Consider the following 26,456-nt stretch of genomic DNA (forward strand, 5'->3'; position numbering starts at 1 on the left):
AAATGCAAATCAAAACTACAATGAGATATCATCTCACACCAGTCAGAATGGCCATCATCAAAAAATCTACAAACAATAAATGCTGGAGAGGGTGTGGAGAAAATGGAACCCTCTTGCACTGTTTGTAGGAATGTAAATTGATACAGCCACTGTGGAGAACAGTATGGAGGTTCCTTAAAAAACTACAAATAGAACTACCATATGACTCAGCAATCCCACTACTGGGCATGTACCCTGAGAAAACCATAATTCAAAAAGAGTCATTTGCCAAAATGTTCATTGCAGCTCTATTTACAATAGCCCGGAGATGGAAACAACCTAAGTGTCCATCATCGGATGAATGGATAAAGAAGATGTGGCACATATATACAATGGAATATTACTCAGCCATAAAAAGGAACGAAATTGAGCTATTAGTAATGAGGTGGATAAACCTAGAGTCTGTCATACAGAGTGAAGTAAGTCAGAAAGAGAGAGACAAATACCGTATGCTAACACATATATATGGAATTTAAGAAAAAAAGTCATGAAGAACCTAGGGGTAAGACAGGAATAAAGACACAGACCTACTAGAGAATGGACTTGAGGATATGGGGAGGGGGAAGGGTAAGGTGTGACAAAGCAAGGGAGAGGCATGGACATATATACACTACCAAACGTAAGGTAGATAGCTAGTGGGAAGCAGCCGCATAGCACAGGGAGATCAGCTCGGTGCTTTGTGACCGCCTGGAGGGGTGGGATAGGGAGGGTGGGAGGGAAGAGATATGGGAAGAACGTATATATATAACTGATTCATTTTGTTGTAAAGCAGAAACTAACACACCATTGTAAAGCAATTATACTCCAATAAAGATGTTAAAAAAAAATTATCTGTGTCTTCATATGCTTATTATCTGCTGGTCAAATGAGAAGAAAATAACCATATGAAAATTGATATGGTTAAACCAAATCATCTTCTGGTTTGACCAGAGCAGATCAGAATGACCAGAATGTTCTCTTGGAGCCTGTAAATTAGTTATAGCATCTGCAGGCTGAGATTCCAATGGATCTTTAATTCTTGGGAAATACTTGTGTCTCTAATATTTGGTGAAGGAAGTTCACTCACACTTTTGGTTGGAGGGGCTGCTTTGGCAGGTGAAAACCAGTTGAAACCTTTGTAAGGAAATTTACAATTCAACTATGAAAATATCCAGCATTTTGAGTTCACATCCGTGTCAAAACACTTGACCTTAATAATGTTATATAAAGTCTCTGGGTTTCAGGTTCACTTTTCCTTTCCACGATGCTCTTCATATGCTCTTGAGTTGGTCTCAGCATAGGTTTCCTGGACCCTTAGAGTCCTCAAAAATCTTACGGAAGGGACAGTCTATGAGCCATCTCCAGCATTTTAAAATAACCAAAATAAATTGTACATTTATTCAATTGTCATTAAACACCATACAGGCCAACATTTTCAAATGCCTGCTTTAGGGATCTTGTTACACAAACTGAGTGTGGTTGTTTGAGAAATCTTTTTAGTTTTCATTCATTCGTACAGTCTTATGAAGGAAAAGGCAAGCCGTTATGGTATGATGTGTACGAGGATGCCTTGGGAGCACATAGAGGGTCTCCAAGATTTGAAGGTGTGGGGAGGGGCTGTCAAGAGAGACTGTATAGAACGTAATGTCTAAACTGAATGGTGATGGACGAATAGAATTGGTCGGGTGAAGAAGTTGGGTGAGAGTATAACATATACAAAGACTCGGAGAGACAGAACAAATGCCATGCATCCCGACTATGGCAAATCATTAAGTGTAACTGAAGGTTTAGAGTTGCTTGGTGTTGGAGGGCCAGTGGAGGGGAAGAAGGTTGGAGGTGACAGCTGAGACTGGAGAGGCAAGCAGGGAGTGAGGATCAAGTTGTGGAGGGTCGGTGTGTGAGCCTTAGATAATGCTGACGACAGCAGACAGCTCCAGAGGAGCTGCAAGTGAAGAATGGGTCCACATTTTTTTTTTTTTTTTTTTTTTGCGGTACGCGGGCCTCTCACCGCTGTGGCCTCTCCCGTTGCGGAGCACAGGCTCTGGACGCGCAGGCTCAGCGGCCATGGCTCATGGGCCCAGCCGCTCTGCGGCATGTGGGATCTTCCTGGACCAGGTCACGAACCCGCGTCCCCTGCATCGGCAGGCGGACTCTCGACCACTTCACCACCAGGGAAGCCCTGGGTCCACATTTTATAAAGAAAATCACAGCCACAACACAGAGAATCGGTTAGAGAAGAGGCAAGACTGGAGCAGAGAGGCTAGTCAAGAGCTGCTACAGAAATCATGAGAGCAGTGTTGATGATCTGAACCAAGGTAGTGGCATCGGGGGTAGAAAATGAGAATAAAAATCGTTAAGGATAAGAACAGATAGTCCTCAAAGTGTAACTGGTTTGGGATGGTGGGGAGAGGGTGGAATCAAGTAAGGATGAGTCCTGAAAACAGTCTGAAAGAACTTTATCACGATTAGCATGGGAGCCCAGGGCCATTGATGAAGGCATGACTGTGCTTCACCGCCCGCATGAATCAGGAGTGTGGGCCATGCAGTCACACCTGAGTCTGAATTTGAATCCAGGTTGAGCGCCCGCCCTTGCCCCCAACCCGCAGCTCTGTAATCTGGGACACAGTGCTTAATCTCACTGTACCTAAAATTTATCCTCTGTAAGTGGTTCTAATAAATCCTACCCACCTTTTAGAATCATTAGGAGTAAGAGACAGGAATCTGATAGTTAGCCCCAATATCGTCTATCCTAAAATCTTCATTATTTTAATAGTAGGACCATCATTTTTCTTCCCAAGCTCCGTGATTCTCCCCAATTTCATTCAAAGTCTGGGACAAGTCAATGAGAGTTTTGTTTTTGTTTTTTTTTTTTTTAACTTACTAGCACTGCTAAGAGTCTAAAGGAAGAAAGAATATCTTCATCATGGACACACTGGCCCAGGGGACCCGTTAGAATCTGCTGGGAATGTCCGCAGAGGCCTAGCTATCTTAGCCATGTGCCTCCTCGTTCTGGGTGTCATCCACCCTCCCCATTCCACCTCCTCCGAAACACTGCCCTTTTCTCTGTTGAACCATCAGACCAGCACATGACCTGCCCCAAAGATCTGCTATGAGGATAATATACGATCCTATGTAAAAGTGCTTTAGAACCCCAAAGGCACAGCTGTTCTTATTACTACTGGTCTGGGTGTCATATCACCACTCCCAAACCCATTCTGTATCTCCCTGCCTCTAAGTCTCTCTCTCTGTCTCTCTCTCTCTGGCTCTGTCTCTCTCTCTCTCTCTCTCTCTCACACACACACACACACACACACACACACACAGTTTGACAGAAACACAAGCCATCAAGCCACACTATAGGCGAGAGACTCGTGCTGGAGCCACTGTGGAGGAGGAATGGTTTCCCTTAGAGTAACTGACACATGAGAGCGGCCCCCATTGTACTAGGCAGGGGATGAACAGCAACTTCAGCTCCTGGCACCACAGCCTCCCTTAATGGGAGAAAACATGTGTATGTAATAATACAAGAATACCGGCACAAGGAAGCTGAAGTCGGTCAAGAGTTCCTGTGATCCTTCCACAAGAGCACAGATTGTACTAAGGAGGCTTCCAGCTTTGGGAGGCAGAAGGGCCAGGGACTTCCTGAGATAAGGCTCTTCGGGATGAGACCCTGACCTGAATCCTTGCGGGGATGGGGCGTCCCCAGGACATTGCCCCGTTCTCATGCTCACTGAGCACAGTGCTTGCAAGTTCCTCAGCCTGCAGGTCCTATCTCCTCCTGCCCACTCTCCGTCTATCTCCCAAGAGAGAATCAGGAGAGAGACTAGCAAAGGATGATGAGACATAGGAGGGTGCTTAGATGGCTCTGCTATTTTGGATACAACTAAAAACTATAACATGGTTTCAGTGTATCTTCCATGATGTCTTTCTTATATTTCCAACGCTGGTACAGGAAATATATGTCAAGATTTGGGTTAAAGGGGCCAGCAATGGAGAACTCTAGGCCCTGAAGGAAAAGGAAATACTCAGTAGCTCCATTCAGGTTGCATCCTGGAAATGTATTTGATTTGAACCTCAACCATCCAGTGCTGTTCCACAATCTAGGACACAAATACATTAGCACTTGGACTCAGGCTTGAATTGCAAATTTGATCTTTTGTTGTTCATATTTAAAAAGCTATACAAGGTGCTTGGGAAACGTTAGGCTTTTGCAGGCTAGGGAACAGAAGTATTATCATTTTACCTATTTGTATTTAGAGATCCAGAAACTAATCTGTCTCAGCTGCAGTTGTGACTATTGATATCACTGCATTTTAAAAAATTTTAATTGTGTTTTTAAAATAGTAATAGCTAAGGCTTAGTGGGTGCTTACACGATACCAGACATGAAGCTAAGTGCTTTCCATATTACTTCATTTAAGTTCATCCTCACAGTAACTATAGGAGCTAGATACTATTAACCCATTTTACAGATAAGGAGGCATCCAAAGCTTAGGAGAGTTTAAATAAGTTTTCCAGGATTCATTCATTCAACATGTATTTATTATCTACTTTGAGCTACTAGGGGCCCAGTAGTGGAGTAAAGCAGAAAAATCCCTACCTTCATGTAACTCACTTTCTAATGGAGGGTATCGTAGCTAACATTTATGAAGTACCAGACAATATTTATATGTGTTAACTCTTAGGTAGGGGTTCTTGGGTTTGAAGCCAGGCTTTCTAACTCCAGGGCCAGTAGGGCTGTTTCTGTGTTACTGTTACTATTACTGTTCTGTGTTACTATTCCTTTTTTTTTTCTTTAACATCTTTATTGGAGTATAATTGCTTTACAATGGTGTGTTAGTTTCTGCTGTATAACAAAGTGAATCAGCTATACGTATACATATATCCCCATATCCCCTCCCTCTTGCGTCTCCCTCCCACCCTCCCTATCCCACCCCTCTAGGTGGTCACAAAGCACCGAGCTGATCTCCCTGTGCTACTGCCCTATTCTGACTCACCCACCTAGGCCTGCTCTGCTGATAAGAGGTGAGGCTTGGTGTTCCCAGCCAGACCTGTCTGTCTCCATGGTCTCGGCCACCACTGTTTTCCAGTGGAACAAACAGAACATTTGCCTTTATTTCTCCATCCTGCCCCGTCCATTTCATGGCCTAGAACAGAATCGTGGACCTGTAGTTTTAAAAATAAAGTCAGGTTCATTTTTAAGACAAGTGCCTGTTTTTTTAAGGTTAATATCCCTGCAGGAGGTGCCGAGGGCCCCGAGCTTTACTTCCTTTAGACCCTGAAGCTGTCATATCTGAACTTGCCACTGTGTGTTGGAGCTACATTCAAGTATCTGCCATATCTACGATCAGAACCACGGTTTCCTGGTTTGTTCAATAAATAACGTAATTTTCAAAACTAATAATAATAATAATAATAAATAACGTAATTTTCTAGCAGGTTCTACCTAAGATGATGGATTGAGCCAGATCTTGTTTGAAGTCAAATCCCAGTGTGTCCCAGTTGGGGCCTTGTTTTCGGAAATTCAGGAACACCTACCAAGCAACTACAGAATGTTTGGTGATTAAAAATAGAAAGTTTAGGAGCAAGGGTTCGACTGGATTTTTACTTAAGAACCTCTTTTGTTTCCTTTTAAAATGGAATTCTCTACTTATGAGCGAAAGGCAGTAAAGTAGCACTTCTTAGAATCCCCCAGATTGTCTCCGGAAGGGTTTTATTCTACAGGTGGCGCCTGGGGAGCCTTCCCAGTTCCATGTGCGAGTGCAGCGTCAGAGGGGAGCCTGCCCCTCTCCCCCCTTGCTCCTGTGATACGCAACCCCTCTGGCAAGGATAGGAGAGTGCCCAAGGGGGGCTCTTCTGCCTCTTCCCTCCTTCCCCAGGTCACTCTGCCTTGTACCTTCAGCTCTGCAAAGTTGCTGAAACCTCTGTCTAACCCAGTTTGCCTTCCCTTTGTCATCATCCACCAAACGTTTCCCCCGGGCTTTTCAAAGGAGTCCAGTTAAATGGACACAACACTTTCCAGGGTGAGAGATTCCATTACCAGGAATGTAGACTCTCAAAGTCAAGCATTCTTTAATGTCAATGGAGTTGCCTCCTGCTCTGATCCAAGCTCACCTCCTTCAGCCCCTGTGAATTAAACAATAGAATCATTCATTTTTGCCACTATTAACCACTGCTATGAACTTGAACTGAACACTACCTGCAGCCCCACAGATACACAGTAAGCAAGTCAGCCGTAGTCCTTCTTCTTGGAGCTCACTAAACAGACACTTAAGCAATTGCCCCAAAGTATGGTAGAAGCTATGATGGGGAAGTAGAGGTTGCTTGGAAAAACGTATTCCAGGATTTCCAACCCAGTGCAGGTGGGTCAAAGGATGTACCTATTGTAGTTGGGGTGAAGGGATGTGAGAGAAGATTTCCTAGAGGAAGTGAAGTCTAAGCTACAACCTGGAAGATGAGTAGCTATTACCAGGGGAAGGGGAGAAGTATGTTCCAAGAAAAGAAAACAACATGTACTGTGCCTTGGAAGCAGAAGGAAGCTTAAGACCAAACAATGAAGAATCTCAGCACTTAGGAGAGCGAAAGAAGAATACATAAGAGACTGAGAAAGCACAGATGGAAAGAACGAAGGAAATCCAGAAAAGTGTGGTATCGTGGAAACCCATGGAAGCACACTTTTAGAACAGAGCAGGCTACTGTGTCACAAAGTGCTGGGAGGTCAAGTAAAATAAGAACCAAAACGAAGTTTCTGGTTATGTTAACCATTAATCTTCATTTCTGTGTTATTCAGTAAATGTGTTAAATTCCGTAATCTTAGAGGATTTTCAGTGTTCTTTAAAGTATTGTTGATTTAATTCCTTAACGTTCTCAAGTCAGATGCGACAAGAACTTAAGATAGGTTTTAGCACCTTTCTAGAGCATGACACATTTTGGTCCAAGTCTCACACGTAGCATTCATTTGAAAAATAATAATACGACGATGCTTCCCAATAGGAGAGTTATTGCCTTAACTCTTTCTTTCCTTTTGTTCTACCCTCCAGTCTTTAGTTTGCTTTCTATCTCTTAGCCGTGTGAGCACTGCTTTTGGGCAAAACCTTTTCCCGTAGAATTTGAATTGAAGCCTGGCCAATTTTGAAATTAGAAGTATAACATCTTTCTGATGTGTTCTAAACCATTTAAAAATGAGTTCGTCGCGATGCATACCACCATGCTTAATGAGTAAGTAAACCATGACTTGGAGACTTAGTCATTCTCTTTCCTGTTTCTTTTCCAGCTCCAAGAGACTGTGAAAAGGAAGTTGGAAGGAGCCCGATCACCCCTTAATGGAGACCAGCAGAATGGTGCTTGTGATGGGAGTTTTTCTCCAACTAGCAAGCGAATACGAAAGGACATTCCTACAGGGATGGAAGCCATCAACAATTTGCCCAACAATATGCCACTGTCTTCGGCTTCTCCTCTTCACCAACTTGACCTGAAGCCTTCTTTGCCCTTGCAGAACAGTGGGACTCACACTCCTGGGCTTCTGGAAGATCTGAGTAAGAATGGGAGACTCCCAGAACTTAAAATTCCTGTGAATGGTTGCAGTGACCTGGAGGACAGCTTCACCATCTTGCAGAGCAAGGACCTCAAACAAGAACCTCTAGATGACCCTACTTGCATAGACACATCAGAAACGTCTCTTTCGAATCAGAACAAGCTGTTCTCAGACATTAACCTGAATGATCAGGAGTGGCAAGAATTAATAGATGAACTGGCCAACACAGTTCCTGAAGATGACATACAGGACCTGTTCAACGAAGACTTTGAAGAGAAGAAGGAACCAGAGTTCTCACAGCCGGCCACGGAGACCCCCGTCTCCCAGGAGAGCTCCAGCGCGAAGAGTGACCCATCATCTCACTCTCCTTTTGCACACGTCTCCATGGGCTCTCCCCAGGCCCGGCCTTCTTCTTCTGGCCCTCCCTTTTCTACTGTCTCCACGGCCACCAGTTTACCTTCCGTGGCCAGCACTCCCGTGGCCCCCAACCCTGCCGGCTCCCCAGCAAACTGTGCTGTCCAGTCCCCTCAAACTCCAAACCAAGCCCACACTCCAGGCCAGGCTCCCCCTCGGCCTGGGAATGGTTATCTCCTTAATCCGGCCGCCGTGCCAGTGGCTGGTTCAGGGTCGGGGCCTGGGGCTGTGCCCGGCTCTGAGCTATCTCCGGCTGAGCAGCTCAAGCAGATGGCGGCCCAGCAACAGCAAAGGGCCAAACTCATGCAGCAGAAGCAGCAGCAACACGCAAATCAGACTGCAAGTTGGTCTCCTTTAGGGCCTCCATCCAGTCCCTACGGGGCAGCTTTCACTGCGGAAAAACCAAATAGCCCAATGATGTACCCCCAAGCCTTTAACAACCAAAATCCTATAGTGCCTCCGATGGCCAACAACCTGCAGAAGACGACCATGAATAACTACCTCCCTCAGAATCACATGAATATGATCAATCAACAGCCAAATAACCTGGGTACAAACTCCTCAAACAAACAGCACAGTATTCTTACTTACGGCAACACTAAGCCTCTGACCCATTTTAATGCAGACTTGAGTCAGAGGATGACGCCCCCAATGGCCAACCCCGGCAAAAACCCCCTGATGCCCTACATCCAGCAGCAGCCCCCGCAGCCGCAGCCGCAGCTCCAGGCCCCCAGGGCACACCTGAGTGAGGACCAGAAACGCATGCTTCTCATCAAGCAGAAGGGAGTGATGAATCAGCCCATGGCTTACCCGGCGCTTCCATCCCACGGTCAGGTAAGTGTGAAAGTGGGACGCGCTTGGGGGTGCTCTCGGCGTGCATTGCAGACCGTCGACGTGCGATGCTCCCCGTGCTTCAGTGGTGGGGGTTAATCGCCTGTGGAAATCCTTCCTACATCGCCTCATGTAGTTAGCACGTTTGTTTGAGCGGTTTTTTCCTCTTTTTCCTAAGAGATGGGGAAAGGCGGCACAGGATGCTTGCCTGTATTTGAATGCCTGGGAATAGAACTTCTTTTATTCTGGAGAGCAGATAAGAAAGCGAAAATGACATAACGTGCTCACTAGGAAGGAAGCAGGCTGTCGAGGTCCCATGACAGAACGTGGTTCTCCTCCTGTAGCTTCTCTCCCGGGTCATGCGGTCCAGGACTGGGGATGGCGGGAAGGCCAGAGCGTTTAGGGATCTCTACAACCGTCTGAGAAGGTTCTGAATGACCTTGGCCTGTCTCACTGAATTATGAATCATGGAAATTTGGATTCTTGACGTTCAAAGGTGGGAGAGTCTTCTGTGTTTGCAAAGGGAAGTGGAGGATAGGTTTTTGTAGGACCGTGTAACGTTTTAACATTTGTTGATGTACTTGCACCATTAGAAGCTGTTTCAACCTCGTGACTTGAGAGTTTAGTAAAACCTCTCCAATTCGTTCAGCTCTGATTCGGGAGAATTTGATGATGACCGTCTCTTAGTGCTCTATCAGGTCTCCTCTTTCCCACTTTCTTCATGACATCCTGGTATCGGGGTGTAGAGCTCTCAGGGATCCATGGTAAAAATGAGTGGCAACCATTGGGGAGTGGACTCCCATCGACAAGCATCGGCTCTCCTCACCCTGACCAGTGTAGCAAGCAGCCGACCCTCCTTTAATTTAGCACGTCATCTACCTGGCAGGGCGCGAAGGGAGATCCGCGGTTCTACTGATCTTACCCCGACATGGGTGAATTCATGAGCCATCGTTTTATTGCCAACTGCTGTCAGTTGTGTAGGCACAATTCTGCGCCTCAGTCCTCCCTGGACGCCCACATTTGCATTGCAGTTGGAGACTTTGCAGGAAAGTCTTTGCTTTAGGGGCCCTTGTGCAAACGGGTCCAGACTAGTGCTTGGATATGCACCCACAGGGGGATGCACTGGGAGCGCTGGGAAGAAAGGCAGGCAGATCTTGCATCACCAGGCACTGTTTGCATCTGCGTCTCCCTGTGTGCGCCCTCCCCCAGCCCCCCACCCCACCTCCCCAAGCCTGAGGGAGGCTGCAGGGCTGGAGGCGGTGCTGGCCTGCAGAGACAGGCCTGAGCTCTGTGGCTTGATGCTTGTCCTTCACAGCCCTTCCAACCCCAGAACCTCATAGTGGTTTCTTGTCTGCACATGCTGACCAGCTCTAGAGAAATTCTGCCTGGAGAAATAAAACTATAGCTTGGTTGACATCAACGGCAATCAGTCGCTGGTAGAAAAACATCATTGAAATGGGAACTTGTATGTCTTATCTTGGCTTCATTGAAACCCTATATACCATTGGAAAAAGGCAGCATTTTACACATTTCAATATTAAGTTCTGAAGCAGGCAAGAATATAGGCAATACACAAGGATGTTTGTTGTAGCCCAGAGGTTTATGAGATGGCAGGCTGTCAGAATGGTCTGCTCTTAATCTTAAGGCATCTCGTGCTTCTACATCTGCTGTTTTTCACACCAGCTACGGTAGAGTCCTTCCTCCAAACCAGACCAGTGGTTCCAACTCTGCAGACATGTGGGTGCAACGTAAGCCAGCCTCACTCCCCACCCTCACTTAAATGTCTTTTGAAATTTGCCAGCTTGGGACGAAGCTCCTGTCTTTGCTGGAACATGAATTTTGAAGGTGCTTGTTTCAGGTCCTTATGCTTGCCTGGCTATGAGTAACCAAAGCCTTGAGCTGCAGAGGTCATGTTGAGAAAGGGCTCAGTCAAGTGATGAAGAAACAAAAGTGATGGTTTTCTAGATTAAACCTGTGAGCTCCTCCTTTCCTCCTTCCATCTCACGAGGTGCTTTCAGTATGGACAGAATCTTCCTTATTAGAATAATCATTTCTTAACCTCATAAAGGACCATCAAGCAAAGCATGCTTTTTAATGAAATATTAACTCACCACTGTTTGAAACAGGCTTTGACATACATATATAAACATGTGACTATCTTTTTGCAAACATACCATTTATTTCATGCTTTTATCTGATTGTGGAGAAGTATTGACACAGCTCTTGGAATAGTTAATTACACTCTATGGGAGTACATTGCACAAATACAAGCGTGAATTACAGGCAAGATATAAAGTATAATTATACATAGGTATAGTTCAAATTTGTTTTCTGCTGTTGCTAGTGAAAATTGACTTTACTCTTTCTTGGCCACAAGGACCATGATGAACACTTAGTTTTAATGAGTAACTTGAGCACTGAAGCCAATAACACTAGAACATTTATTTCAAGATAATTTTCTTATACAGATGTTTACTTATTTGGGACATTTGCAGCAAAAGCCATTTCTCTCGGGAACAGATAGAAATTCACTCTGTTCCTGGAGGTTTTGAGAAAGAGGGAGCCAAAAATAGAGAAAAAAAAAAAAAACAACTTATTTCAAAATCTTGAATATGTTTTATCTGATAGTTCCACTTCTCAGAATTTACATATTATTCCTTATAATTAGAGAATTGAACAAAGATTTATGTACAAAGGTTATGCTCATGGTTTTTCTTATGATTGTGAAAATTAGGACCAAAATAAGCATTTTGGAAAAATGAATAATGTACATGAAAATCATGCTATTAATGAATGATTAATCACATGGAAATGCACAAAATATGAGTGAAAAGAGCAGATCAAATAACAGCTTGTATGTCACAATCTAAATTATGTTTTTTAATAGGTATAGAAAAATACTGAATAGCTAAAATATTAAGAATGGTATTTCTGGTGGGTAAAATTATGAGCGATTATTGTTTTCCTTTTTATACTTTTCTTTCATTTATTTGAGTGTTATTTATTGTGTTTTTCTTTTCATCTTTATTGGAGTATAATTAATTTACAATGTTGTGTTAGTTTCTGCTGTACAACAAAGTGAATCAGCTATATGTATACGTATATTCCCATATCCCCTCCCTCTTGAGCCTCCCTCCCACCCTCCCTATCCCACCCCTCAAGGTGGTCGCAGAGTGCCCAGCTGATCTCCCTGTGCTATGCAGCTGCTTCCCACTAGCTACCTATTTTACATTTGGTAGTGTATTTCTGTCAGTGCTACTCTCTCACTTCGTCCCAGCTTCCCTTTCCCTGCTCTGTGTCCCCAAGTCCCTTCTCTATGTCTGCATCTTTATTCCTGTCCTGCCACTAGGTTCATCAGTGCCGGTTTTTTAGATTCTATATATGTGCTTTAGCATACGCTATTTGTTTTTCTCTTTCTGACTCACTTCACTCTGTATGACAGACTCTAGGTCCATCCACCTCATTACAAATAACCCAGTTTCGTTCCTTTTTATGGCTGAGTAGTATTCCACTGTATATATGTGCCACATATTATTTATCCATTCCTCTGTTGATGGGCATTTAGGTTGCTTCCATGTCCTGGCTGTTGTAAATAGAGCTGCTATGAACATTGTGGTACATGTATCTTTTTGAGCAATCCTCTTTATACTTCACTTAGTTTTTTAATGTTTCATCATACATGTATGTTTAATTCTACCACTAGGAAAAAAATGTTTTTAAGGAAGGAAAATACCCTATATTTTAAATGTTTACATTCTACTGATTTTTTTTCAAAAAATCCTTAGTTATCCAATTTGCCAGTAGGATGGAGGTGACATCATTACTTTCTATTCATTTACATATATGAGTTGTGAATCCCTGCTCTAGGAGATAGTTCAAACCCCTTCTCCCCACACTTCACTCTCTTTTCCTTTCTCTCTCCACATCACCTGTCGTTCCTTACAATCTTCTCTTAATTCATATGAAAATCAGCTAAAATAGTGACAATGAAAATATTAATAAAATTTCCACCATTATAAGCTTTCAACTCTTCTCTGAGTTATGCTCTTGTTATTATTTCTTTGATCATTTCTCCCTTCCCTTTTCTCGTTTTCCACTTTCTGGAACTTCTCTTCATCATGTATTGGACCTTCTGGATTGCTCTCTAATTTTTTAAATATGTGTTTCTGTGGTGAAATAACCAGAACTTACTTTGGTTTGTGTCTATTATCTTCCTGATCTTGTTTCTCAAAGACAGGACCTCTCTCCCTCTCTCTCTCTCTCTCTCTCTCTCTCTCTCTCTCTCTCTGTTTTTACTAATTTTTGTATAGTACAGAACGCCGTGTCTTAAACATAAGGATGTTTCATAAGTCATTTGACGGCAATGATCAAAGTTTGGACCAAAAATATGCTTACAGTTGATTATCAGCTCCAACGGGGAGAGTTAGCACAGATAACACAGAGCTGCCATTGAGATCAAATAGAAGAACTGGAAAGGCAGGTCTAAAAACAATCCTTTGATAGGAGGTGGTTATCTTGAACCAGTGGAACAACAATGAGATTGCTGGGATGGCAAACTCTGTCTCTGTGTCCCACAAGTGAAAAAACAATGGAGCAACTATGAAAGAAGTAAAGCAAAAGCAAATAACTACTTTCTGGTCAAGAAAGGGTACAGGGTTACCCAGAGCCCAAGAATAATTCCTACGGGGAAGACTGGAAAGTGAATGATTTCCAAAATGTGATGTTAATTTTTACTAGTTGCAATGATAGGACTAGATAAATCATGGACACTTTGCTACTTTATTCTTCATATGTGTGTTTTCTGTGTGTGGCTGGGTCTATCATAATGAGTCCCTATATGCTTATATTTTACAGAATGTTTTCCCCTTTCAATTTTATTTTACCAAAATCTGTTGGGTCTCCTGTGAGGTATATTATCATAAGCTTTGGAGCCATAAAAATCTCCAGGGAAGGACCAGAGCTCCAATATTCACAGACATCATGGAAATCTCTTTGAAGATACATTTTTCTTAACCTTAAAAACTTGGTGCCTCTTTGTTTAGTTTTTGTAAATTCTGTATTGTTTGTTTTATCCAAATAATACATGACCTAGTTCAGAAAATCAAATAGTACTATAAGGCTTATCATAGGAAGCAGCAGCCCCCCGCTTCCTCCCCTCCATTCTAATTTCTGCTTCCCAAAGGCAGTTGCTTCAATTCATGAAGTTGTTTTCTCTTATTTATCTCCATAAGCTGCTGTTCCTCAGTATTTCAATTGTTCGATTCTATAAAAGACGAGGATTTAACTCACTTACACTGCCTCCTCACAAACACCCCCCTCCACACACCGCCTCTCTTTTTCTCTTCGCATACTCTCAGTAGAACTCAATATATCACAAATTATGATTTTGAAGGTATTGCATATTTACATGGCTGACGTTTGCATAGTGCCTCACAGTTTAGCTACGTACTATACTATGGTTATATTTCCTTTCTTGTATAACCTTCTGTTTTCCCTGGAATTTATAACTGCCTCTTTTTTTTTTTTTTTTGCGTTACGCGGGCCTCTCACTGTTGTGGCCTCTCCCATTGTGGAGCACAGGCTCCAGACGCGCAGGCCCAGTGGCCATGACTCACGGGCCCAGCCGCTCCGCGGCATGTGGGGTCTTCCCGGACCGGGGCATGAACCCATGTCCCCATGCCTCAGCAGGCAGACTCTCAACCACTGTGCCACCAGGGAAGCCCTAACTGCCTCTTTTTTTAATTGATGTTATCTCTGTACCTACTTTCAGTCTATCCTCAACCCTTCTGACCGTTTACAACTTTCACTATGATCAAGTACATCAAATATTCTATTTTTTATTATTTTCTTTTTTTCTCTCTCTCCCTCTTTCTCTCCTTCCCTCCCTCTCCTCCCACCTCCTACTTCCCTCTCTCTTTCTCCTTCTCTCTCTCTCTCTCTCTCTCTCTCTTTCTTTCCTTCGGTGTCTCTCCTGAAGGCTTATATGCTTTTGTGCCAATATTCTTCTGTCCTACATTTTCTTGGTCTGCCGCTTAACTGAAGTCATACAACTGCCCTTCACCATCATTCTTGGAATATTTCACCCCCTTCTGTGTTGCATTATCTGTTTTTCTTGATCCCTTCTCCTCCTCTTTCTCAGCTTAGTCCCTTAAATGGGTGGAGCACATCCTCAGAGCTTCTTAAGAAATGGTGCACAGGAGACTGTTTTTATGAAAATGATTTTTGAAAATGTCTTTATCCTAACATTTGACTCATAGTTTGCCAGATGTAGAATTATAGTCAAGAAAACATATTCCGTCCAAATTGTAAAGGCATTTCTTCACCATCCTGTGGCTTTCATACTGCTAAGTCCAGTGACATTTGGATCTCCTACTCTACGTGTGTAACCTGTTTTTTCCCTCTGAGAGCTTTTCACATCTTCTTTTATCCCTAAAATTTCTTGATGATATGCTTTAATATAGCCCTTTTCCATTCACTATGTCTGGTACTATGACTTTTTTTTTTTTTAAATTTGGAACTGTGTCCTTAAGATATGTTCTTGTATTATTTTTTGATCATTTCTCCCTTCCCTTTTCTCTTTTTTTTAACTTTCTGGAACTTTTATTCATCATGTATCAGACCTCCTGGATTGTTCTCTAATTTTCGTATCTTTTCAATTTTCCATATCTCGGTCCTTCCGTTCTACATTCCGTGAGATCTTCTTAACTTTATGCTCCAACTCTAAAATTAAACATTTTATTTTATTTATCACATTTTTAATTTCCGTAAGTTCTTCCTTGTTCTCTGATTTACCCTTTTTCGATCTAAAGCTATTAATTATCATTTTAAAACTAAGTTTTCTTGTACTCCCTGCTTTGTCTCTGTTTCTCCTAAGCACCATTTCTCCGTATGCTCATTTTATTTTTCTTTCTTTCACATTGAAAGCTTTTCTCACACGTTTGTTTAGTTAAAGGGTGAGGCACGGTAAAGCTAACTAGTTGCTCTGTGCGCTTAGATAGGGCTTGTCAAATGCGGAGCCTCACTGTAGGGGGATTGAGCTAGAACCCAGCCACTTCACTGGGCCAGCGTCTACAGATTTTCCCCCCAGGGCCAGTCAGAAAAGACTCCCTCAACCTCGTTACAGAGAGTTGTAAATCTAGAGGCCGGCTTTCAGGAGCTGAGCAGAGGAAGGGGATCGGCAGGTGGCGGTGATGGCGAGGGGCATCTCAGTAAATACTTTGTAGACTTTCACTTAAGTTCCCTGTTTTGTATGGCTCCTCAGCCCATCCTCAGCCAGGGCTGGGATGCAGGATTCCAGAGCTTTGTGGCTTCACCTCTCCCGACTCCTTCCAGTCTGGGGTTGTGTATCTGGTCCACCTCTTCATGAAACAGAACTTTAGCCAATTTTCCTTTTGTGTGCACCCCACACCTCCCACCCTGGCATTCAGAGGTGCTTCTGACTCCTGAGATTGTACAGCATCCTTTAACTTGACCCATCTTGCTTTATTTCTGGCTTCCCCCACTGCCGGATTAGATTTAGCTTTCCCTAAACAGCTCAGTCGTTCACCACTCAGCCATCTGATTTTCATCTTCCAGAATTTTGTTGACACCCTGGATGGCTATTTCCATCCCCCTCCCTCTTTGTTTTTGGATGCTTATGTCATTTTTATTACTTCATTGTCACTATACCAGGGAGTTGGAAAATCCAAGACAAATGTGGATGTTCAGTCTACCAGAGGCTTCCTTGGCGGCTTTCAACACCTTTCTATCTGAATATCGAATACTGTCCGACATTGAAATTTATATGTTACAGCATAGTTCACATTATTGCTTCTAACATTTTGGGCTTTAATAGAGCGGATTTCATGAATGCTAAAGTGCTCTCTTGACATAAAATGTACATGTCAAATACATGTGTTCAGAAAGACAGGAGTGTCAACATGACCATCATGCTATTTTAGAATAAGATCTGGTGGTTATAACCATTGAGTGGTTTTTAGAATCTTGAAAATATTGAATTACTTCAAGGACTATGGAGACAATTTAAGTTCCATGACCCTGACTAAGCCAATAGCATCTGGCAACTCAGATGCAAGGTAAAATATTGACAGAACCCTCATCACTGACTCAATCCAGGGCCTCCCAGCTGAGGGGAAACCCGTGGGCAGAAGCACTACCAAATTCCAGATAATAAATGAAATGTTCCAATTCATGTTCCAGTTCATGGGCATAATAGGTCATTTCCATCCACATACTGGCATATTTTGAAAATCCTGATTGATATTCTGTCGGAGTCTTAGAAATATGAGGCTAAGAGTAAACAGCAGAAAAAGAAAAGTTTTAGGAAAGGAATTCATTTTATAATAGTACTGTGGAAGAAAGAGGTTTTAATTAGCCCCCTATGAGAATACTCTTTAAAGGTTTTGTGGGATGAGAATATTCTTATTTACTGAGGGAGCTTACAACCCGTCAGACAGTGGTTCTGAAACTTTTGTGGGCCTAAGAATCACCTGGAGAAATGGTTCAAGATACAGGGGATCAGATTCCACGGCCAAAGATGCACAATCAGTAGGTCTACGACGAGGCTTGGGAAGGTGGATGTTAATAAGCAATCCACCACCATTTTCTATTGGAGAAATAGTACATAAGATAACCGGAACTACAGTTAAAGCAACCTATGTTTATTTCACTGCTCAGTATTTGCATGTGCTTAAATTATTGTCCGTGGAACTATAAATTCTGCAAGGTCTCCGACTTGTATCGTTTGAAGTAAGATGGAAAAGTTAGGGTACTCTGCGCTTCCTGGATTTCTTTTTCTTTTTTAGGATAGAGTGATTTTTTTTTTTTTTTTTTTTTTGCGGTACGCGGGCCTCTCACTGTTGTGGCCTCTCCCGTGGCAGAGCACAGGCTCTGGATGCGCAAGGCTCAGCGGCCATGGCTGTGAAAAAATATATATATATATCATCTACAGTGTCTGGCAGTCTAGTTGGGGAGATGAGAAGGCTTATGAAACAAGTAAATACAAGGCAGCAAGTGGTTAAGTGCCATCTTACTAAATTCTACATTAAGGCTCATGGGCAGAGAGAGGCGAGGGTCAGGACTGCCGGGACTGGAAAGGAGAAGCCTCCAAGGGGGAGGTAAGCCTTGAGGCAGACCAAGAATAAGTAGGAGTTGGATGCGTGGAAGGTGGTAGAAAGACATTCTGGCGCAGGCAAGGGGTTGTTCCTTAAGAGATGATACAGATTCTGGCCAGTCTGGACGGAAGGTTACCCTTGCAGAATAGTGAAGCGAAAGGCATGGGAGAACAGCTAGTGGACCTTCTGCTATTTGAAGTAGGAGACAGTAAGAATCTCGATCTGGATGTGGCATTTAAATTTGAAGGAGAAACAGACACAGCAGCATTTAGAGGAAAGGAATAACAGAACCTGGTGATTGAATATATGATGAGATGAAAGGGAAATGAATCAAATATTTATGACCATAAGGTTAAATATTAGGGTAGTATAATATTTTCTGAAAGATGATAAGCATGTCATATATACATCGAAATATCAAAACTTATTTGTATTTAAAAGCAACTCAAACAGTTGTTATTATTTATCTTATTCTGCTGATTTGTATCTCTCATTGGCTAAGGTACAGGTTCCACGCTCTGCAACAGGGTGAAGCCAGCACATAGCACTTTTTTAAAAGTTTGTGTTAAATTGAGCCACAAATAGCTTCTCCTGTGTTTTGTAGTTGGGCTTTTTGTTTTTACAAGGGTTTAGTTTTCAATAAATTCCTATTATTATGAAAATAGTTGTTTTCATTAGAGTAGTAATAGACTATTATATGTTCCTTTTGCTTAATATTTCTATCATAAGGATTTACTTGGTCACATCTTACCTATTACTCGAAAGTCCTGTCTAAAGATAGCCAATCATGCGAGAATATCAGAGGCGCAGGATTCCAAGCTTTCAAACATAGTACGTCATCACTCATTAACTACTCATGGCAACTGTGGACTTTTCTTTGAAAAACAAAATGCTGTTTTCCTATACAAAGATAGTGTATTATATCTTGGTTGCTGAGCAAGTTTCTATGGAATTCATCTGTTTTATGATACCAAATGGTTTGCCTCTGACCCAGTGCGTAAAGAATCAAAATACCTTTCCTGAGTTAGTTACATTTCTAATACATTTTCATGATTAGTTAATATGATTCATGAGCTTATGCAGCTTATCTATACATTTTCATTTACTAAAGAGTAAGTATTGACTCCATATAGTATCCAAACTGATAACTCTCATGTATTAATATTATGATTTCCTAGAAGACGTTTTATCAACATACCTGCACTCCCTAATTGCTTTTGCATCCGACACATTTGAAAGTGTGTTTGGGCTTCTTTTCTGCACTGGGCTCCAGCCAGTTCATACAAAGGACTTTAATGAGCTTGCTAGGCCACCAATGCTTGCAGTGCCAAGCTGAAGGGAGACAGTGGTGCAAGGAAAAAGTCATCTCTGGGTGGAGACAGCAGTGCACCTGAGGCCACTGCTAGTGTTTCTAGTGCCTGGGTGAGAATCGGGAAATGGTCACCCCCTCTGAGAAGATGGACTGAAGCTGCAGCCCCCTTGCACCCTCCACTGGACACTGTTGTGCTATTCATGAATTGCACAACCACAGGCTGGGGCTCTGGTACACCTGCTCATTCCCTAAAAGCCACTAAAGCGCAGAGCAGAGAGTCAGCTTGTCAGGTCCGTGCAGTAAGAATCCAAGTACCGTGTGCCACGAGGTACCATGCTGTGCTGTCCCCGAGGGGCCTGGAATGTGAAACCATCAGGTTGAAGGGTGACCAAAGGCCCTGGAATGCAGGGTGGTTCACATCTGACTGTAGAGCAGCCTTCAGGACAGACAATGCTAGTTTCAATATCACTTCTTACTAAGATTTTCCTTGCTGTGGCAGAAAAGCCCCAAGAAAATCATTTGGCCTCTCAGAGCTGTGACGGGTGTAGGTGTACCAAACTCGAGAGCGGAACTGCCAATAGAAATATCATACAAACCACAAATACAAACCATGGAATTTAAAAATTTCTATTGGCCACGTCACAAAAAGCCCAAAGAAACGGATAAAATTAATTTTAATATATATATGTGTGTATTTTTAAAAAAGCAAATGAATTGACTATTTAAGCCAGGCTTTTATTTTTATTTTTTGTCCGTGCCACACAGCATATGGGATCTTCGTTCCCCAACCAGGGATGGAACCCGTGCCCCCTACAGTGGAAGCGGGGAGCTCTAACCACTAGACCGCCAGGGAATTCCCTTAATCTATTTTTATTTAGCCCAATATATGAAAATATGATGTCGAAGAATATAAAAATTGTTAATGAGATATTTGACATTGTTTTCTTCATACCAAGTCTTTGACATCGGGTGTGTCTTTTACACTTACAGCACAACTCAGTTTGCAGAGGCCACGTTTTGGGTGTTCAATAGCCACACGTGGCTAGTGGCCAGGTGTTGGACAGGGCAGGTCTGAAACAACAATAGCAAAAGTCTGCTGTGTGATCAGAAAGGCGATCGGCAGGACCAGAGGTGAAGCAGGATGAAAATGTTTTGGCTGTTTCAGAGCCGCTGATTCTTTATGTCAACTCTTAACAGCTCTGTGACCCTAAACTGGACAGCATAGACTGGACAGAATAGACTGGTGCCTCCCATTGCCCTCCCGACATCCCGAGAGCCACACACAGCAGGCTCTGTGTCCTTGTCATTCGAATTCACCTGCTCTGCGTGGCCCACGGCCTTCAGATACTTCCACAGCCGTTTGTTACCCGGGGCTTCCCTTATTCATTCAAACCCTATTGTCAACATATAACATTTGCGAGCAGCAGCCTTGGGGCCATATAAACATCCTGCGGTGGGTCAGGCGCGCCTGACCTCCTATTAACATGTCAATGAGAGTGGCTGGTGCTCTGGGCTTGTTTTCTAGGGTTTTGATGAGCTTCATTAATTATGTTGAGAAAAAAAGGTGTGCAGCTGGAGAAGAACCCACTTAGCTCCACGCAAACGTGAATAATTGGACAGTTGACAGAGTGTTAAATTGGCGGTCTAGTGAGAGAAACTCGTGAATAACCACAATTCCCCCGAACGCCACAAAGCAGGTACAGTTCTCTCGCCGGCCACCTGCACCTTCTCTGGACTTGAGAACCGGCCAGGTGTGAGCTCACGTGAGATCAGTTAGGGCGCTGCCCTGGCAGGTCAAGAGGAGACGCAAGAGGGAAGAGATATGGGGACATATGTTTATGTATAACTGATTCACTTTTTTATAAAGCAGAAACTAACACACCATTGTAAAGCAATTATACTCCAATAAAGATGTTAAAAAAAAAAGAAAAAGAGAGTGGACTCTGGAGCTAGGAGGGATATTCACATCCTGCTCACCTCTTCGTTACCTGTAGGATCTTGGGCAGATTACATAAGCTCTCTCTGAGCTTTAGTTTTTCCATCTAGAAAATGGGGACTATAATAATAGGATTGTTATGCCGATTCTATGTCTTAATTTATGTATAGCATTTAGAATAGTATCAGACCCATAATATGTACTATATGCATTTTCTTTAATGTAAAACATTAATCATATCATAAGCTTTTCATACCTTTTTAATCCTCTAGGAGAGTATAACTGTTTCAGTTTTCCTCTAACTTCATTCATTCATTCATTCATTCAGTAGGCATTGATTATATACCTGAAATATCTAGGTATTGGGCATACAAAGATGGAAAGATTCTGGGAGAAACATATTATCATATATGTGAAAATTATGTGGACAGGGACTGCAAACAAAACGGCAAAAGTGTATTAATATTCTCTTTTAAAAACCCACTATTAGCAAGTTTTAAGTGCTGATAAAAAGAGTTTTCTTTCATCCTGGCCACAACAAGATTGTTCCTCCTGCAATTACCTCTGTTTGAAATTAAAATTACTTGTCATATTTTAACATAAAATATGAATATGTATACTTTTTGTTCATTTCTGTTAAATGAGCAAAAACTCCTCAACAGAAAATCTAGCTACTTCTCCATCCCTTACCTTAGAAGTCTCTTAAACTATTTGAGGCCTGATTATTTCTAGAATCTTACTGTATGGCAAAAATCATTTGTCTTTGTCAAAATCAGAAGCTTAAAAGGAGATGGGATTTAATTCAAATGAACACTTAGAACATCTAACCTTCTTGTGTATTAGGAACAGGTAAACAAGTATTCCCCAAATAATGAAAACTATTATTACTTTAAAACTGCTTTTTTCTTTCTCTTTTTCTCTCTCTCTCTGGGGAGTTGGTTAGAGTAAAACAGGCATTTTAGTAAAACTTAAGTTTAAAACTTAACTCCAAAATAAATAAGAGCTCTATTGGAAATTTTACTATATTAGTTCTCTATCTATATGTAACACATTACACCAGCAATTCAGCAGCTTAAAAGAACAAGCAGTTCTGAGGAAATCCAGGAGCAGCTGAGCTGGGTGGCTGTGGCTCAAGATCTCTTATAAGGTCGCAGTCCCATTGTCAGCTGGACCACAGTCATCTGAAGGCTGGACGAGGGCTGGAGGATCTGCCCCCCGGGGACTCCCTCCCATGGCAGCTGACCGGAGGCCTCAGTTCCTCACTACATGGATCTCTCCGCAGGGCTGCTTGAGTGTTCTCATAACATGGCAGCTGGCTTCCCCAGAGTGAGTGATTCAGGAAAAAGCAAGGAGGAAGTCACCATACATTGTATGACATCGCGTTGAAGTCACAGACCTTTGCCTCTTCATTATTCTATTTCTTTGAGGCAGGTCAGTAAGTCCAGTCACCTTCTAGAGGAGGGGAATTAGTTCTACCCTCTGAATGGAGTGTCACAAATTTGTGGACATATTTGTGGACACCATAATTACTATGAAAGGCTTTTGACATTTCATAAGGTGCTTAAGTGGTATTGGCACAGAGGTGCTTAGGGTGGGGAAAACTGAGCTGGCAAAGATGAGCAGACTCATCTGGTGGGTATGTGGGTGGGCGTGGTGTCCAGAGTCGGGGAGGGGAGGGGAGGGAGGCCGGAAATCATAGGCTCCAACACGCCAGAAATTTGCTTCTCTTTATTTTGCAGCCCTGGTCCTAATATCAAATATGCCTTGTGGCAGAGAATTAATGTAGAATTCTGAGGTCCAGTGCGAAGAAGCCTTTGCTTTTATTTAAAGCAGGCAATACAATTTTAGAAGACCTAGCATCTGAGCTAGTATCTCGTTGACGCTAAACCCAACCTTGTTAGTTACGTGATTTTTTCACTTCTGCTTTAAGAATTCTTTCCCTCATCTTTTCACTTGAAGGCATTTATTGTTTCTGTCCTGTGGCTTCTATCCTATGGCTTCTATCCTTGCCCTCGTCCTCTGTGCTGTGTTTCCTACTGAAGTATTTCTCCCTGAAAGCCATTTCGTGCTGATGCTGCAGTTCCACGGCACCTCAGAGTTCCTCCAGTACATCCTTCGGTTCCTCCGTCTTCCATCTTATGACCTGGGTGCTGCCGTTAGTCACGTTGTAGTTTCCTATTATTGCATATTACAGGGGTCAAAGCCCACAGTGCCCCATGCTGTCCACTTAGTCATCTCTCTCCACATTTGTATTATTCACAGCAAGATGTGTGCATGCAAATCCTTTAAGTCCTTCGGGCTTTTCTTTCCATTTCCCCTTCAAATATGAATCACCTAGCAACATTTCCTGAAGACCAATTGCACACGAACGAAGCTATATTCCCGTTACTGTGAGCATCACAAAGGATGTAAAAGGCACGGTTCCTGCCCTTAAGAAGTTTATCCTCTAGTAAAAGCTGGATTTAAAAAAAAAAAAAATTTAAGTAATAACAGCACACAGATTCCTATTTATATTCAATAGAGTGACATGTTGTCCAAGTTACAGTGATGAAATTCAAAGGTTATTCTTTTGTATACCTTTTAATAGAGAAAACTAGCTGTCTTTTGGATTAAGTAAATGCATGTACATTGATGAGAAATACTGCTACAAGAAAGTCATTCAGTGGGGTTGACTTCCTAGTATTGTAAATACATTCCACCCAATCTGATGAAAAATGTGTTTTTGAAACCAAAATAAAGCAAGCATTTATGAATAATCTGTACACCCTATTAATGTAATATATAATTAGCTACAACTAGTAGCTGAAATATAAGCAGAAGGATAACTTGTTCATGTTCTAGTTTTTCTTTTGTTTTGAAAGACATCAGCCGTGTGCTTTGATGTACTTTTTTTTTTTTTGGTACGCGGGCCTCACACTGTTGTGGCTTCTCCCATTGCGGAGTACAGGCTCCACACGCGCAGGCTCAGTGGCCATGGCTCACGGGCCCAGCCGCTCCACGGCATGTGGGATCCTCCTGGACCGGGGCACAAACTCGTGTCCCCTGCATCAGCAGGCGGATTCTCAACCACTGCGCCACCAGGGAAGCCCGAAAATTTGTATTTTTAAAGGCTTTTGTCTTACATATACTAAATTACTATAGAAACAAGAATTGGAAAGTATCAATCAGGCTCTTCAATCTGTCTTCACTTTGCCATGTTTCCCACACCAACATGGGATTGAAATACAGTCATCCCTTGGTATCCAAGGGGAATGTTTCCAGTACCCCCCATGGATACCAAAATCTGAGGATGTCTCAAGTTCCTTACATAAAATGGCATAGTATCTGTATGTAACCTACCCACATCCTCTCTTACACTTTAAATCAACTCTGGGTTACTTATAATACCTACTACAATGTAAATGCTATGTAAACAGTTGCTGCGTGGCAAATTCTTTTGCTTTGGGGAACTTTCTGGAATTTCTTTTCAAGTATTTTTGATCCACAGTTGGTTGACTCCGCAGATGTGGAACCAACCCACAGATACACTGTAATTAGTTCTAACAGTGACATGTACAGAAAGACCATAGCACAGTTCAGTGTGCCCCACCCATTTCTGTGACTCTCTCAGGATCACACAAGATTATTTTAAGTAATAAAATGTCAACAGTAATAAATATAATTAGGAAGGAAATTTGGATAAACCTATGCACAGGAAAAGACTTATTTTAGAATCTTTTCCTCTGAACTTTTTTTTTTTTTTGGTCAGGATTGAGTTCCTTTTTAATACCAGTGCTATCACTCAAGGAGAAGGAGAATTTATTTGTATCCTTTATCCTGTTTTGATTTTGAGGGAGAAATCTTACAAATTCCTTATCCGATTTCCTTAGACATGAAGTCAAAAAACCAAAATACTACCTTTTTTTTTTTAGTGAATACAATGTTTCAAGCATTGTTCTACACAGCCTACCTATGTGTCTTCCTTTAATCTTCACGAAGCTTGTCATAACCGTATTATTATCTCCATTTACATGTGAGAAGACTGAGGCTTAGAAAGGTCAAGTGGTTTTTTTTTTCTAAGGGTGTGTAGCTAGTCAAGGGGAGAGTGGAGATTTGAACTCAGATCTCTTTGAATTCAGGGCCCAGGCTTTGCTTAACTACTGTGCAAAACTGCCTTCCAGTTAAACCTGAATTTCAATATTATTTTCTCTCAAAGAGCTAACAGCACTTTCACATATTAATCTACTCTGCTCATATCAAGCTGAGTAGCTAAGTGGAATGAATTCATAATATCGGATGAATCTTGAATGATCCTATAGCCAACCTTCCGTCTATATCCAGTATCAACAGTACTGTCTCTGAGGTCCTTATAAATGTGGAGGGTAGTATTCCTTGAAATTTGAAGAGGCACCATTACAGCTGCTCCACTGAGGGCCCAGCCACCGTTTTCCTAAAGAGCCCTAAGTACCATCATGTATGAGAAACAGTGTCCAAAATTCTGGTTAAAAAGTATTATGGTATATTGAAACCAGGAACCAGTTTTTTGGTATAAGAGTCATGGGGACTCTTATACATGATTTTTGTGTAAGAGTCACGGGGAGGCCAGGCCATCCCCACAGGGGACTGTGAAAGGCAGTGAGGAACAGTAGGCCCAGGAAGTGGACGGACCTTAGTTTGAACACTGGCCCCTTCGCTTACCAGCTGTGGGGTCTTCCTCAAGGTATCATGTATATCTGAATTTCATATATATTTCTTAACTTCAGTTTTCCCATCTGTGAAGTGGGGACAATAATAATCTACCCAAGGTTAATTTATTTTTTATTATCATTATTTTAGGTAGGGCATCAGAGAGAGACAGACAGTTTTCATGAAAAGCTTCCTAATTTGGAATCCAGCAGATCCTGATTCAGACCTCACATTGGATGTTTAATAACTGTGTGTCTGGGGGGCAGGTCTCTTCAGTTTCTTCATCTGCAAAATGAGATGATAATGCCTACCTTGCAGGGAAAATTAACTATGGTGAATGTCAAATGTTTGGCGTGGAGCAGAGGCTCAGCAGATGTTGGCTCTGATTAGTGTTTTCTGCGTACCAAAGCTGCTGAACTATTTCCCTAGAAGCTTAGACCAACTTCCTGAGTACCTTCCAGGCTCATGGATTTTAACTTTTTTTTTTCTTTTTTAAGTAGCACATACAATGAAAGCTACAGCAGTATCACCAGAAAAATACACATTCCCCAAACAAATGTGGATACAATTACAGGGGATTCATAGGCACTCACCCGCCGCCCCCAGAATAAGATTCCCCAGTTCAGACCCAAGA

At 42.3% G+C, this 26,456-nt stretch overlaps 1 protein-coding gene across 2 annotated transcripts in view; it reads left to right on the forward strand.

The window, feature by feature from the left end:
- MAML3 (mastermind like transcriptional coactivator 3) overlaps nt 1–26,456 on the forward strand; it is a 438,815-nt gene that overhangs the window by 241,590 nt on the left and 170,769 nt on the right. For both annotated transcript variants that reach the window (XM_033857353.2, XM_019926497.3), the window contains exon 2: nt 7,291–8,799. In XM_033857353.2, the coding sequence (XP_033713244.1) occupies nt 7,291–8,799 (1,509 nt within the window). The remainder of the gene's footprint in view (nt 1–7,290; nt 8,800–26,456) is intronic.

The sequence above is a fragment of the Tursiops truncatus genome, chromosome 5 (genome assembly GCF_011762595.2).
Source record: "Tursiops truncatus isolate mTurTru1 chromosome 5, mTurTru1.mat.Y, whole genome shotgun sequence".
NCBI lineage: Eukaryota > Metazoa > Chordata > Mammalia > Artiodactyla > Delphinidae > Tursiops > Tursiops truncatus.